Genomic DNA, 16,225 nt, shown 5'->3' with positions numbered 1-16,225 from the left:
ATATATATATATATATATACGCTGTATGGGCGCTTTTTGGAGCGTGATAAATCACACTCGGGAGTCTATATGCATTTCAGGCATGTTTACTTGATGTGTGTGTTTGTGTGTGTGGGAAACACCACCGCTCATCAACTTACGATCCGTCTTCGTTGCTGCGGTAAAACACGAGGAAAGGATCCGATTTTCCGAAGAAGTCCTTCTTGTCCAGCTTGTTGCCGCAGAACTGCAGCATCACCGACTCCTGGAGCGGAGGGGAGTAAACATCAGTAACATTGGGTGCTGTTGTTTACATGTTGGGGGGGGGGGGGGGGGGTAATTCGATATTTAAATATCGCAGTAAATATTGCAATGTAAATGATGGAACGCACTGTATTTGTATAAATTTTTTTTCATTTTTCAACCCACTAGCTGGATATTAAAAATGTGATCTTCACCAGCCTGAAAAAAAAAACAGACATTAGAAGATTAAAATCAAGATTTTTTTTTTCAGGCTTAAATTTGACCCCCTCGGACACTCTGAAACTTGCAAATGATTATTACCATGATATCCTCTCGAATGTATAATTAATGATATGCAGGGATTGCGAAGGTAAATTTATTCCAGTGTTCCAGCTTCTAATGGAGCAACTATCCCTCGTTTCCGGGGGGCCAACGGCGAAACGTGATCAACTTCTCTGATTGCTGCAATGCATTCTGGGATATTCTGGGAGGCCGTAGACGCTGAGCGGGGGATCCAAAAGCATCAAATATTTCAAATAAGAGAGCAAAAGAGAAACGGACCAAACTGTTGAGTAGCAGAACTTTTGTTCGTGACCATGTTCCTGCAGAATGAGAACATTTTGGAAGATAATACCTCAGTACTTTTATTTAGGTAGAATTATTGTGTTGTGGAAAGCTTGTAATGGGGAATTCGAGATGTCGTATTGGTGCTTTTATCGAAAATAAAGGATCTGAAAACTTCTAATTCCTGACCCTTTGCTTTTTTATTGACAGCATTTACTTTTACTTCCAATACTTACAGTACATTTAATATCAGAAAATTACTTTTTATACTTAAGTACAGTACTTATCAGATACTTTAAGTACTTTTATTTACTTTTTTTTTTTTTCATAGGTGACTTTTCCAGTAAGGTATCTTTACTTTTACTCAAGTAATGTCTAATTTAATGTCTTTGGTGCATTCTTAAGAGCAATACAGTACCAGTGCTGAAATGCATAGAAGAAGAGCGTTGACATTTATAATGCTGTATTTATGAATACACTAAGCTGCCAGTTTATTAGGCACACCTGGCAACAACCAATGCAGTCGCACACATACAGCCCCGAGAGATCTCTGGGTTATTACTTTCTTTTCTCCCTGTTAAAGGGGATTTTTGGGAGGAGTTTTTCCTGTTCCGCCTCCCTGGGACACACAATGTCGTATTTGTACAGATTGTAAAGCCCTCCGAGGCAAATGTGCGGTTTGTGACAAAATAAATTGGATTTATTGATTCCACTAGTTTGATGTAAATGAGATAACGGTGGGATGTATTGTATTAGTGTGAAATAGCTTTTCGGCGTCTTGCGTCGTGTCACCGTGGAAGATATTAAAGAAACAGACGCTTGGCCTAAATGGAGGAAAGTATCTGAAAGTTCTACTTCAAATGAGTCGTCGGGGGAACCGAACAGACTCTTACCCTGCAGTTGCTCAGTTCTTCTGCTCTCACTATGATGGTGCCACATTTCTTCCCCGGGATCCCGCTGTAGAAGAAAAGAGATTGAAAAAAATAATTTTAAAAAACAACAACAACAACAAAATATTCCCCAGACATCCAAGTAGCCAAAGGCCTCAAACGACGGAGTTACAGGGAAATTATATCAAGAGCAGTTCAACAGTTCTTACAGTTAATTTTTTACTTTTTGCATCTCACACGTGCACGATATATATAATTATTATTATAGATTATTATTGCTGCACACGCTGAACGGATGTCCTTTTTACGATTCACAAGATCCCACTTCAACACGATTTGATTCAGTCTCGGCATATTTCAGGTATACGATATTAATATTGCTTGGATTTGAAAGAGATTCTCAAGGAACTCTTTAACCTAACCATATAAAAAGAACATCAAATAAATATATATATATCTCTTCATTCACAGCTTGTAAAAAGCCACGTGCACGCTTTGATGTTCGCAGTGCGACCGTTGAGGCGCGATCCGCATGTTTACACGTTACGTGGTCGCTATAAGATCAGCTGACGGCTTCAGTGGAGCGGCTCCCGGCTTGTTTAGAGTCCCCCCCCCCCCCCCCCCGCGGTGGAAAACGAAGAGGCGCGTATATTAAAAGATCAATCTCGATGGATATTTGTATGTGTAAGCACTTTACGAGTGCGTGAGCATTGGAACTGCATTTTGTGGCACAGACGGGGGAGGAAGGGGGGGGTCTAATGTTCTCAATCCACGGTTATAAATAATGTCTTTCTCTACGTGTAGCATTTGTCCACCGACCGTGACGGTTTCAGGCAAACAGACACTTTTTTAAATATTTTTTTTAAAACAGTGAGACCCCATGCAGACCTGGAATCAAATCCCTCTTCCACTCACATTTATTATTTTTTTTTTTTTTTGCCTGATTGTCCAAAAATAAATATTCATGTATGCAGAATAAACACTTCATCATCATAATGTAACCGCATCCGGTGACATTTCAGCTGCGATGTTTGTTTACGTCCTGAGCTGGCGAAGCGTGATATTCGGCCAATAAAGCCGAGGGAGACTGACCACTAAAAATAGAGCGAATGATGAATGCCACGGACCGCGGGGCCTGATTCACAGCGAGGAGGCGGCAGACGTAATCTCATTTGGATAAAGACCGTCCAGGACAACCACAGACGTGGAGAGAATCTGATGGCACATTGATGCGAGGCTTTGATACCCCCCTCCCCCTCCCCCTCCCTCCCTCCACACCCCCACACCCGGTCACCTGAGACGGACCGCCGTCCCTTTGATGCACGGAGGAAGAAATTAATTCACTATACGAGTAGGTAGAGAGAGAGAGAGAGAGGGGGGGGGGGGGCAGATGGGAACAAGAAAGAGATGGACAGAGAGGAGGAAGATGGAGAGAGAGAGACACAAAGACAGAGAAAGAGAGAGAGTGGGGGGGCAGATGGGAACAAGAAAGAGATGGACAGAGAGGAGGAAGATGAAGAGAGAGAGAGACAAAGACAGAGAGAGAGAGAGAGAGTGGGAAGGCAAATGGGAACAAGAAAGAGATGGACAGAGAGGAGGAAGATGAAGAGAGAGAGAGAGACACAAAGAGAGAGAGAGAGAGAGAGAGAGTGGGAAGGCAAATGGGAACAAGAAAGATGGACAGAGAGGAGGAAGATGAAGAGAGAGAGAGACACAAAGAGAGAGAGAGAGAGACACACACATGTTAAATGTGATTTTAGACTAAGATAATCCACACCTCACATATTAAAGCAGATATATATTTCCCCCCTCTATAAGGACGAGGCTGCATGTTGTCATACATTAAATGTTTACATAAATACAACTGTGTTGAGTCGTCTTTATGTATATTATTACTCTCCGTAGTGTACGCCCTCGGTCTGCTGAGCGGGTATTCGGGCTCCCTGGTTCGATTCCCGGCCAGAAGCCATTGTGGCGCCTCCTTTACTTCCTCTTCCTCCCTCCTATTTCCTTTCTACTTTTCAAATTGAGGTAAAAAAAAATGTGTGCGTGTGTCCTTCGGGAAATGAGACAGGAAATGGAGCCGATCACAGTTTTGTGCGTGCGTATTTAAATATTCTCAACGTTTCAGCGCCAGGCGTGGAGTCCTGCCACAGCCAATGGACTCGAGCAGGAGGCGGGCTTTACTAGTTTAACATACTTTTTTTACTTCATTCTCTATGTCTTTACACAGCAAGTAGTTAATGTTGCTTTCCAAACTGTGCCAAACTAAATGTAACAATTAAATACACAGATATATATATATATATATAAATTGACTGTCAAATGTTCATAGTTTATTTATAAAGCTCTACATTTTGCTTTGGTTTGTGAGCGTGACACGAAAACAAAAGTTAATGACAGAATCTCCGTGACTCGGGATGTGAAATGTTCTCCGAGTCGCTGAGGCTCATCTCGATCAGATGCGAAACGTGACATAATCTCACCGTGTGTGTGTGTGTGTGTGTGTGTGTGTGTGTGCACAACTGAGATGTGTTTGTCATCTCAGTTGTGCTCTTTATTGTTGTGATCCGCCTCCACTCGACTGAGCAGAAAAGCGTGAAGCTTCTGACTTAAGACGTGTTTCTTTCTTTCTTAGCGGCAGCGGACTACACACACACACACACACACACACACACACACACAACACGTTGCACAAAGTTACAAATAAGCATCATAGAATAATTAAGACTATCTAAAAATATAAGGAGGAAAAAAAGGGATGAAACAAACTGTGTGGATGACTGCAGGCCGCGGCGATTACGTAACACAGCGACAGAAACACGTTCTTACATCATGTTTCTTGTGTGTCGTTCTGCAGCCGATTCAGCTGCAGCCGCTCATTGATTTTACCACACACACACACACACACACAAGCATGCACACTCAAACAAACACACACACACACACACACACACACACACACACACGCACGCTCAAACAAACACACACACACACACAAGCATGCACGCTCAAACAAACACACACACACACACACATACACACACAAGCATGCACGCTCAAACAAACAAACACACACACACACATACACACACAAGCATGCACGCTCAAACAAACAAACACACACACACGCACGCACGCTCACCACACACACACACTTACAAGCATGTACACACACGCGCTCACTCACTGTCACCACACGCACGCTTACAAGCATGCATGCTCACACACACACACACACACACACACACACACACACAAGCTTACCACACACACGCTTACAAGCATGCATGCTCAGACACACACACACACACAAGCTCACCACACACACGCTTACAAGCATGTATGCTCACACACACACACGCTCACTCCCTCACACACACACACATACGCTTACAAGCATGCACGCTTACACACACACACACGCTCACCACACACATGCTAACAAGCATCTACGCTCACACACACACACGCTCACTCACTCACGCTTACAAGCATGCACGCTCACACACAAACACGCTTACAAGCATGTACGCTCACACACAAACACGCTTACAAGCATGTACGCTCACACACAAACACGCTTACAAGCATGTACGCTCACACACAAACACGCTTACAAGCATGCACGCTCACACACAAACATGCTTACAAGCATGTACGCTCACACACAAACATGCTTACAAGCATGCACGCTCACACACAAACATGCTTACAAGCATATACGCTCACACACAAACACGCTCACAAGCATGTACGCTCACACACAAACACGCTCACAAGCATGTACGCTCACACACAAACATGCTTACAAGCATATACGCTCACACACAAACACGCTCACAAGCATGTACGCTCACACACAAACACGCTTACAAGCATGCACGCTCACACACAAACATGCTTACAAGCATGTACGCTCACACACAAACATGCTTACAAGCATGCACGCTCACACACAAACATGCTTACAAGCATGCACGCTCACACACAAACATGCTTACAAGCATGCACGCTCACACACAAACATGCTTACAAGCATGCACGTTACACACAAATTAATTCACGCTCACACACACACACGCTCACTCACTCACACACGCTCGCTCACACACGCTTACAAGCATGTACGCTCACACACAAACATGCTTACAAGCATGTACGCTCACACACAAACACGCTTACAAGCATGCACGCTCACACACACACACACACAAATAAATATAGACGCCAGTACATTGTCTCTCTTTCTCTCTCTCTCTCTCTCCTCTGTCTCTATCAGTCTCTCACACACTCACACACACACACACACACACATGCACGCACACACTGCAGGACAGAGGTTGAGGCGAGGGTCAGACTACTGATGGCTCGCTGCCTCGGGAGAAAACAAAAGCAGCAACAACATTGTTCTCTTCGGTTGTGTTGTGCTGTGTTGTGTTGTGCTGTGTTGTGCTGTGCTGTGTTGTGTTGTGCTGTGTTGTGCTGTGCTGTGTTGTGCTGTGTTGTGTTGTGCTGTGTTGTGTTGTGCTGTGTTGTGCTGTGCTGTGTTGTGCTGTGTTGTGTTGTGCTGTGTTGTGCTGTGTTGTGCTGTGCTGTGCTGTGCTGTGTTGTGCTGTGTTGTGCTGTGCTGTGTTGTGCTGTGTTGTGCTGTGTTGTGCTGTGTTGTGTTGTGTTGTGTTGTGCTGTGTTGTGCTGTGCTGTGTTGTGCTGTGTTGTGCTGTGTTGTGTTGTGTGTCAGAGAGCCGACATCATAAAGTTGTCTGTTTTCTTTTCTGTCTGACAGCTCGGCGTCTTATGAGGAGCCCGTGATGGCTTTGAGAGTAAAATGTCTCCCCTCAGTGTGTTTGTTTGTTTGTTTGTTTGTTTGCGAATGTCTTGCCATACGTCTCACTGGATTTAGCACAAGATGCTTTCTTACATCAGTTTGTGTTCTTTACAAAACGTAAACGTCTTCATCCTTCTTGGTTTGATTGGTATTCAGTGATTACAGTCTGGACTGTGTTCGATTATCTTTTTTACATTTGATTTGATTTCATGTCTTAATAAACAATTATACAATATTTTAATCAGGTATCTCTATATTTTAGGCGTTAAATAACCCTGAATAGTTTTACTCTTTGTACTGTATCATTAGACTTGAACTCATTAAACTCTTGCACCGCCCTGTTTACTTGGTCACACGATTTGCAAATACAAACTTGCAAACTATCAATATACATAGTTCACGATATTTTTCTATTAAAAGATCCTCAAGATTTAATCCTTTGATTAAACATAATGTGGATCTCTCTCTCTCTCTCTCTCTCAGTCTGCCACTTCAAAACATGTCAAGAAAATAGTACACATACAAAAATCAGGGCCAGAAAAACATGCACCCCAGATTGGATACCTTTGTAATCCTTAACAAAAAGAGCCATGTCCATATTGCCCGTTGCAGTCGGGACCAGACAAAGCCGTGCGTGCACAAAGCATCCGTTTCTTTACAGACAATGTCGAAGGCAAATCGAGCTGTTGGGCTGCAGGTTTATTGTCCGGGTTATCGCGACGAGGCTTTTTTTTAAAAATTATTCTTTCGTGCCACGTTCTCATTATTGAGCAAAAACAAGCATCTTAATTACTCCAAAAAAATACACGGCGAACACATTTTCTTTTTCTCAGTTTTCGGCAACCAGAAGCTGGCGGAAAGCCTGGACGTCGGCCCGGTTCGTTAGCGTTGAGCCGTGCGCCCTCACTGAGCACAGGGAGAAGAAGCTATGCTGTGTTTTCTGTGATTGTCGGTCAAAGTTTGTTGATCGCAAACTGAGGGAGACTTCCTGCGCACTGCGGGATGTTTCCCCCATACCAACCACGGGAGGAGCGGCATCAGTCATACACTTAATGCGACGGCTACAGGTTCATTTCGTTGAACGTGGAGATCAGAAATCAAGACATGCGCTCGGATGAAAACGCCCCTGATTATTTCTTTATGCTCCAGTTGAGGCTTCAGTTCAGTTTAGGCTTCTTCAGAAAAGCGAGCTGGGAGCTCACGGCTGACATCTCCCCCCTTTGGGCCAACTGTCCCTTTTCACTACTCGCTGTCTAACCCGTCTCGGCTCGTGTTTACCGTCTGTCATTAGCCCTGCCGCTGTTTAACTATTCATCTCGTTTGGCTGATGGAGACCCGTGTACGCTTTCATCAGCATCTTGGCTCGTTTTCACGAGGGGCCTCCGCTCCGCTTCACTTCAAAGTGATCTTAAAATAACTCGCTGATTTTCAATTCACGCCACCGAATGGAGCAGAATGTAAAAATCTGAAATGATTTTTTTTTTTTTTTTTAACATTCACCTAATGATAGTGGCTCCCCCCTGATTAGAGCAATGCAATACACGCCTTTGTGCCCGTTTGTTTGTTTGTTTGTTGGTGCACGAGTCTACTTACATCAAAGGTTTATCCAGGCGGCTTCCCAGGGAGCCGACGATCTCGCCCAGCGTGCAGAAGGCCTGGCCCAGGAAGTCCTGCACGTGTGGAACACATACGAGTGAGCCCACGCAAAGGGAACGTGTAGTGGTGGGAAAGCAGGGGAGAAATATTCATAAAGATTATCATTGATTTTTATATCTTCATTCAGCATAGATGTTTGATACAAACGAGCCATGTTAACACACACACACACACACACACACACACACACACACACACGCCGCTTGCAGAAAGTTTAGTGTTTCAGGTTAAATTAATGACTTTATCGTAAAATAAAATGATCTCATTGCTTCCTGCGTATTTCCACAATAAAGGTTTATTGTCATTTCCATTTCATTCCAACAGTTTTATTTCAAATTCAGTAATATTCAGATTTTCCAAAAGGTTAGTAGTTTTTTTTAAATTTATTTCACAATGATCGTTTTATTTGATGCTGCCACTTAATGCACGCGCTATATCAGCAACTATATTGACATTTTATTCAATAATTATTTCCGTCAACATTGTCACAGGAAACAAAATGTTCTTGTTTGTCATCTTTTGTCTGTGAGAAATGTCAAATGTGTGGACATTTCATTAAATAAAAGTACATCCATTTAAGTACATGCAAGCACCATAAAGGCTCAACGGACACAACAAGAGAAGGCTCCGATTTGCAGCTACTTGGCTAGTATTTCAAGTTCTTCCTCTGAATTTAATGTTTTTTGTCGTGAAGAATTCATATTTTTAGCCTCGTTTCTGTTTTTTTCATTCATATTTTACACATCGACAGCTACGCCTGGCATGCAGAGGATCCCGTGTCCTTGTTGATCACTGCAGGGTGACCACGAGGGAGGATTCGGTTTGGGGAGGAGGAGGAGGAGGAGGAGGAGGAGCCTCTGGCCAACAAGAAGAGCAGAGAGTGGAGAGACGGGAGTGGGCATGGAAAGTATGTTTACAGGCGAGGAGGGATTGTTCACGCACTGTTACTGAGGCCTCCCCGACCAGATTGTGTGTGCGTTAGTCTGTGTGTGTGTGTGTGTGTGTGTGTGTGTGTGTGTGTCAAAGTGCTTGACAGATGAGCCGCGTCGAGTCCGGCGGGCAGAAAGCTGCTCCAAACATCTTTGCCGGTGCTGAGCAGATTTCTCCTCCAGCCGAGGTCTTGAAACAAAAACAGAAGGAAAAAAAAAACCCGCTCTGGCCTTTTTCTATAAGAACTGTGCCGCTAGCTCGCGAAGCCCCGCCTGCTCAGATATCAGAGGCCAGAGGCTGAGCCGCCTCAGATTAACAGGCTCAGTGGTGGCAGGAGACAGAAGAAGAAGAAACAAAATAGGTTAGGAGGGTTTCTCCAAGTGAAAGAGATCACAGCTGAATCCCACAAGCCCTACAGTCCTTCTTGCAGTCTCCTCTGCTCCATAGGCATCTAATATACACACACACACACGTGTATATCTATATATATATATATTCTGTTAATGCCCCTCAATAGGATGCATACAGTAGAGAATGCTGCTGGAATGAAAACTAGAAGCAAAAAAAAGGTGTTTCACGAGTTCTGACGCTTTCACGTGACTTTAAGGTGGTTACTAACCAGCTTCATCATTTGAACACGTGTCTGCCTTTAGCTCAGTGGCGGTGACGGGTCATGTGACCGCGGCGTAGTTTGTCTCAAGCCTGACGTTTTGCTTTTCTTCCCCTGCAGATTACATTAGTCACGCTTCAAAAATCACAAAAAGGGGTGTTCATTTATACGTATCACTAACTTTTGTTTACAACGGAGCTTATTTTCTGCAATAATTCAAAATGGAAAATCCCCCATTGGCCCTTTTTTTGTCGAGGGAGCCAGTGCGACGCACGCTGCCTGGAGGCTCTGTGCTTCTGAGTTTTGAATAGTTCCACCTTCAGAGTGTTTCTCCCCCTCTAAACTTATCGGAGTACCCAGAAGGAAAAAAAAGCAGAACAAAGCCATTCAGCATCTCGTGGAGGAAGAAAGCAAGATACATGTGTGTGGCGTCATCTCACGACCCCTAAGATGTGCCTTCAGATCCCCTGGAGGGGGGGTCCTGAACCTCAGGTTGGGAACCACCGTCTTGGGTTCCAAGCCCGGTGACGTCATTTTTGAACAGTCCAATTAAGATTGGAAATGTCACACGCGAAAGACAACGTTTTAAAAAAGGTTATTTTAGCTGCTTGCCGAGCGATCGTATACATTTAATAAGCGAAATAAAAAGTTAAAATCCTTGACAGTTTCCAAATAGTCGTGAGGGAGCGAGCGGGCGAGTTTAACTTAATTACTGCCTGCAAACAAAGAAGCGATTTGTCTGCCTGGATTCATTTGCTAATCATCGAGTTTCAAATAATGAATAAAAGACTTTGAAATGAGATTACCGTTTGTGAGAAGGATAACGCGGTATCAAATAAAGGATTGTGCACGGGGCTGTGACAAGCGTCTGTCAGAATGGAACAGAAAAAAAAAAAGCAACATCCACTTCATGTGCTGGCAAACAGGATACGCAGACGTTAATTAGATTTTCTCTGTGTGCTCCGTCTCTGCACAACTTCTCCCGCAGCCATGGATGCACGCAAGGTACGCAAACCATATGGCACGGGGAAAACATCTGCTGTGAAGGGACGAAGGAGTCATCCTCAGACGATTGCCGTTGTGGCTGCAGGGAGAGAGCTATACAGTACTCGTGTGCGACTCTTTATTTATTTCTATTTTTCTGTTATTTATAGTGACTGGGGATGGACTGCGCCCGGACAATGGAGCCATCGCTGCATGCCAGATCTCCGATCCCACACATCCACAGCCACGACAGGAGGCATCCAAGCGTCTTCAGCCTTCATGCTGAGAGTGAGTCGCTGCGCTCACATTGCTCAGCGCTTCCAGTGGAAGGGCCCGGGGGCACGTCGGGGCCGGGGCCGGTGAGGAAGCGCTGCCTGCAGTCGGCCGGGGTAATAGGAAGAGCGCTGGGGGGGGGGGATGGAACTGGAGCAGGGGGGTGTCTGCCGGAGCTTCTGTTTGAACCCGAGAGCCGGGGATGGAGCTGAAGGGCGGTGAAATCGGAGGTTGCAGGTTTTTCAAAATCGAGGAGGAGGTCGAGCTCAGAAAATGGTGTTTGGAGCAGGTCGCGCACGAGATGATTCACCGCGGGGTCGCCGGCCTAAAAAAAAGAAAGAAAAAAGAAACGCACCCCGGCAAAGCAAGTCGGTTGGCCGAAAACAAAAACGAGGCGCTCCGTAGCTCCCTCACAGTCCAAAAGCGAACTAGCCCCATTACATCCACCTGCCTCGACACAGGGGCGAAGTGGTAAAGTAGTAAAGCCCGCCTCTTGCTCGATTCGATTGGCCGCCTGGTCCAAGCGTGACGAGTAGTGTGACTCCTGAGGCTGATGAGTAGAAGATTTTTTTTTTTTAAACGGCGCCAGTGAAGCGCACGGCAGGAAAACAATGGTTTCTGTTGGTTCCCCCGTGAGATCGACCCCTTCGGGAGTCACTTCAACCTGTAATCCATCATCGGCTCGAGTGCACGGTGTTTGCAAAAACTGCACCCTCGTGAGAAAAAGAGCACCAAAACGTCTCTGATATAATCTCATCGCTTTATTAAAGTCAGCTGGCAGTCGTCTCTCATGTGAATGTGTTTTAAGTTTGATATGATTTGTAATAATTGTGTGTCATCTTAATCCCGTGCAGATCTGCATTAACATTTACTGTATTTAACACAGTAGGTCGTGTGATGAATATTTGTGATCTGTGGATTTGGGGTCTTTTTTTTTTTTTTTTTCTGTTGCAAGGTTATTGTTGTTTTTCTTTGCGACTTTGTTGTTCGCCGTCTTTCCGGAATGAGAATCATGGAGGCAATAAATCAAAGTTCTGACAGCAGTTTGGGTTCAGGAGCCACTGGAGCCAACAGTCTAGTCTGACGCTGTGTGAATGCTGAGTAATATAATCATAAATCAGCCTCTACGATGTATTAATATTATGAATATTTTATATAGATATGATACAGTATTATATATTTTATATAACGCAGAGCTTTGACATCAGTTCCCGGGGATAATGTCGGTACATTTTAATACATTTTAAGAGGATGATTGTTGATGAGCCATTTCTCCCTTTTGTGCTGCAACATGTTTTTATTTTAATCTCTTTACTATAAAACACATGAAGCATCTATTTTAATTATTAGTGGATGACTCGGATTACACACTAGTAAAAAAAAAGTCCATTAAATTTGAGACTTAAAATGTGCACGCAAAAAAAAAAAAAGCTGCCATAACTTGTGAATAACTTAAACAAGAAATATTTGATAAAAATATATATTGTAGAAATGGACAAACGGCAACCGAACAAATGCCTGTTCGAGATGTATTTAGTTAATTAGACCATGAAGACGATACTTTACATGGAGCACAATTACTACTCTAAAATTAAATGATTAAAAGATCTTTTATGACGTTAGAGATGGTGGTCTTGACTGGAATATAACGAAAACTGTCCTGGGAGTTTCTTCATTTAGCCTCCTTTTAAAATGAATTTATTGGATTTATAATGAATCAGAAACATAAAAACTGCTAAAAAGTAGCCAAAGATATTTCGTGGAAAAAAATTATTAATTTGTATAGTTTGTTATTCCTGTACAATTTTGTATGTGAGAGAAGTTTCAAGTTTCACCCTCCTGTAGTTAAGGAAACTATTGAGTTTTTCATATTTTCATATATTATCGTGTTGCAGGACAGAAAACACCCTCTGAACGTCGTTGTCGTGGGCCCAGAAATATCTTTCTGAATAGCCTCTTCTTACCTCTGACATTCTGATTCACACGAGGCTGCTTATGTACTGGAAGGGTAAACATTTGGCTGCATAATATCTCCATGAATGCCCGGCTGATTGCTGAACAGCTGAGGCGAAGGAGACACTCACGTGTTTGGAGAGGTTGTCGCTCTTGCAGTCCAAATCGTACCTGCAGAGAGAGGAGGAGAGAGGAAAAGGTGTGAGCAGCAGGTCTGTGGCTGAAAAACACAAATTAGTAGTCAGTGACAAAAGCCCCTCTGCCTCGTCGCCTCCATTAATGCGAAGCTCTTGTCCGCTAAACGCCGCTCGGGTTTAAAGGAGGCTCGCGGTTAAGGCACCGAAGGCTCCGGTGATCCGATGTCATGCATGTGCGGGTGCAACGACGTTAGTGGCCTCAGTATTGTTAAAGGTGAAAAGCTTTAAAAGCTTTATCCAGCACATCTTTTTGCAATTTTAAATATGAATGTTTTAGTAGCAGTTGAATAAAAGATATAACTTTTTTTTTTAAAAAGCAGTAAGACGAATGAAATGATCATTGAGGAGATGTAGCACTGAAAAATGTATCACAACATATCACACTGATGATGAAAGTGGGGACAAAAGGAAAGAAATGGATGCACACCGGGCAAAAACATTGTGTTTCATGCACTGAACATTTGTGATTTTGGACTATTTTGGATAGATGAACGGATTAATGGATAGATGGATGGATGGATAGATGGATGGGTGGGTGGGTTAATGGATAGATGGATGGGTGGATAGATGGATGGGTGGGTTAATGGATAGATGGATGGGTGGATAGATGGATGGGTGGGTGGGTTAATGGATAGATGGATGGGTGGATAGATGGATGGGTGGGTTAATGGATAGATGGATGGATGGATAGATGGATGGGTGGGTTAATGGATAGATGGATGGGTGGATAGATGGATGGGTGGGTTAATGGATAGATGGATGGGTGGATAGATGGATGGGTGGGTGGGTTAGTGGATAGATGGATGGGTGGATAGATGGATGGGTGGGTTAATGGATAGATGGATGGGTGGATGGATTGATGGATAGATAGATGGATGGATGGGTGGATTGAGATGGATGGATGGATGGATGGATAGATGGATGGATGGATGGGTGGATAGATAGATGGAGACGGATGAATGGGTGGAAGGATGGGTGGATTGATGGATAGATAGATGGAGACGGATGAATGGGTGGATGGATGGGTGGATTGATGGATAGATAGATGGAGACGGATGAATGGGTGGATGGATGGGTGGATTGATGGATAGATAGATGGAGACGGATGAATGGGTGGATGGATGGGTGGATTGATGGATAGATAGATGGAGACGGATGAATGGGTGGATGGATGGGTGGATTGATGGATAGATAGATGGATGGTGGATGGAGACGGATGAATGGGTGGATGGATGGGTGGATTGATGGATAGATAGATGGATGGTGGATGGAGACGGATGAATGGGTGGATGGATGGGTGGATTGATGGATAGATAGATGGAGACGGATGAATGGGTGGATGGATGGGTGGATTGATGGATAGATAGATGGAGACGGATGAATGGGTGGATGGATGGGTGGATTGATGGATAGATAGATGGATGGTGGATGGAGACGGATGAATGGGTGGATGGATGGGTGGTTGATGGCTTGATGGATGGATCAATGAATAGATGTATGGGTGGGTGGGTGCATAGTCAATCATCCCGAAAGGTTATTCCAAATATGTATTTATATCATAGCAGCTACAGAGCAGTAAAACCAGACCACAAATCTGTATGTACAGTTTTCACTTGTCCAAAGATAGGATTTGATTAGTTATCTATATTCATTTCCAATTGCTGACACAATACCTTTATGTTATGTCTGATTATCTATGAGGAGCAATATTTGTTCTGCGTGTAAGTGAATTGAGAGCTGCTGGCAAGTGGAGTCACGTTCCTGGCACGTGTCAACGCAATTGGCAACTAATTTGACAAATTTGATTGATTATTTGTAACAGGAAAGGACAGTCGGCAGCACGGGCTGTGAATTGGAAGTGGACGTGGGCACCATGACGACACACATTGGTTTGAAAGCCTCAAGTTCAGCATCTTAGCTTTCGTCATTTTGTTTTTTAGCGTTTGCCATCTCGTTTTTTTTTTTGGTGACACGACACTGAACAAGACGTTTATTAATTAACTCATCAACTGAACACACACTGGGAAAGAGTGTAAGTTCACAATTTACTCAAAGAACGTCATTGTGTACTGAAGAAGTCGTGGAACTATGTTTACAATGTACTGAGGTAACAAATCAAGTGAGGAGTAGAGTCATTTTCTCATCGACTTCTATACAATCAGACTTATTGTTGCAACCAGAGGAGTCGCCCCCTGATGGCCAGAGGAGAGAATGCAAGTGTAAGGCGCTTTCAGCCTTACTTGTCACAACCAGAAGTTATCGCCTGATTGGCAGAGTTAAAAAAATGTTTACGAATACAGAATCTAGTTTGAGAATGACAATTTATATTACATTTGGCAAAAGAAACGTCCGATAAGATTCTGATATTGACAAAACGTGGAAGTTAAGCTGATTTCATGATTTCATTACGTATTGCTCGACTCCTGAAGCATTGTCTGACTCACAATGGAAAGTCGACGCGGCGGAGATATCATCTTTTTCATTCCACACATTCTTCTTCTTTGTCAAAAAAAAAAACCTGGTTTCTACATTACCCACAATGCAACAGGTCAGTCTGAGGTTCTTTCTCCCGCATGCAGTGTATTTGATGTGTGCAATGGGTGTTTTTCCCTTTAAAGAACACAACATTTTTCTTTTAGTTGTCCAACAACAACTTATAGTTGCCAATTTGAATGAATGGATATTTTTATTGAAAAGTAATGACAGATATGTGACTCTTTTATTATTTACTTCCTGTCAACTTCACCTATCTGGCCGTCTCAGGTGTGTGACCATATATATTCGTGTGTGTGTGTGCGTGTGTGCAGCAGAATGTGTACAGACAGCATGCCATAAGGTGGGGGGCCTTGTGTGTGTGTGTGTGTGTGTGTGTGTGTGTGTGAGGGGGGGGGGGTTCCAATGCAGTGATGTTATACTAATGTAATTCCATAAGAGCAACAAAACACCCCGCTGTTACGCAACGCGCCGACGGCGAAATGCACAGGTGCGCTTCATGTTCTATTCGCCCGTTGCCTCTGTCACTCCCAAATGTTCATGAATGATTCATGTAATGTTATTTAATAATGAGAGAGAGAGAGAGAGAGAGAGAGAGAGAGAAAGAGAGAAAGAGAGAAAGAGA

The 16,225-nt window shown here is 43.6% G+C and overlaps 1 protein-coding gene across 1 annotated transcript in view; it reads right to left on the bottom strand.

Annotated features, from left to right (window-relative positions):
- LOC117731842 (copine-8-like) overlaps positions 1 to 16,225 on the bottom strand; it is a 54,611-nt gene that overhangs the window by 15,672 nt on the left and 22,714 nt on the right. Inside the window, exons 5-8 of the mRNA XM_034534350.1 lie at positions 13,042 to 13,081; positions 8,098 to 8,174; positions 1,680 to 1,743; positions 141 to 244 (exon numbers count right to left, since the gene is read on the bottom strand). Coding sequence (XP_034390241.1) covers positions 141 to 244; positions 1,680 to 1,743; positions 8,098 to 8,174; positions 13,042 to 13,081 — 285 coding nt within the window. The remainder of the gene's footprint in view (positions 1 to 140; positions 245 to 1,679; positions 1,744 to 8,097; positions 8,175 to 13,041; positions 13,082 to 16,225) is intronic.

This window comes from Cyclopterus lumpus, chromosome 6 (assembly GCF_009769545.1).
Source record: "Cyclopterus lumpus isolate fCycLum1 chromosome 6, fCycLum1.pri, whole genome shotgun sequence".
Classification (NCBI taxonomy): domain Eukaryota; kingdom Metazoa; phylum Chordata; class Actinopteri; order Perciformes; family Cyclopteridae; genus Cyclopterus; species Cyclopterus lumpus.
Note: the sequence above shows the minus strand (reverse complement) of the source record. Positions and strands in the feature narration are given on the sequence as shown.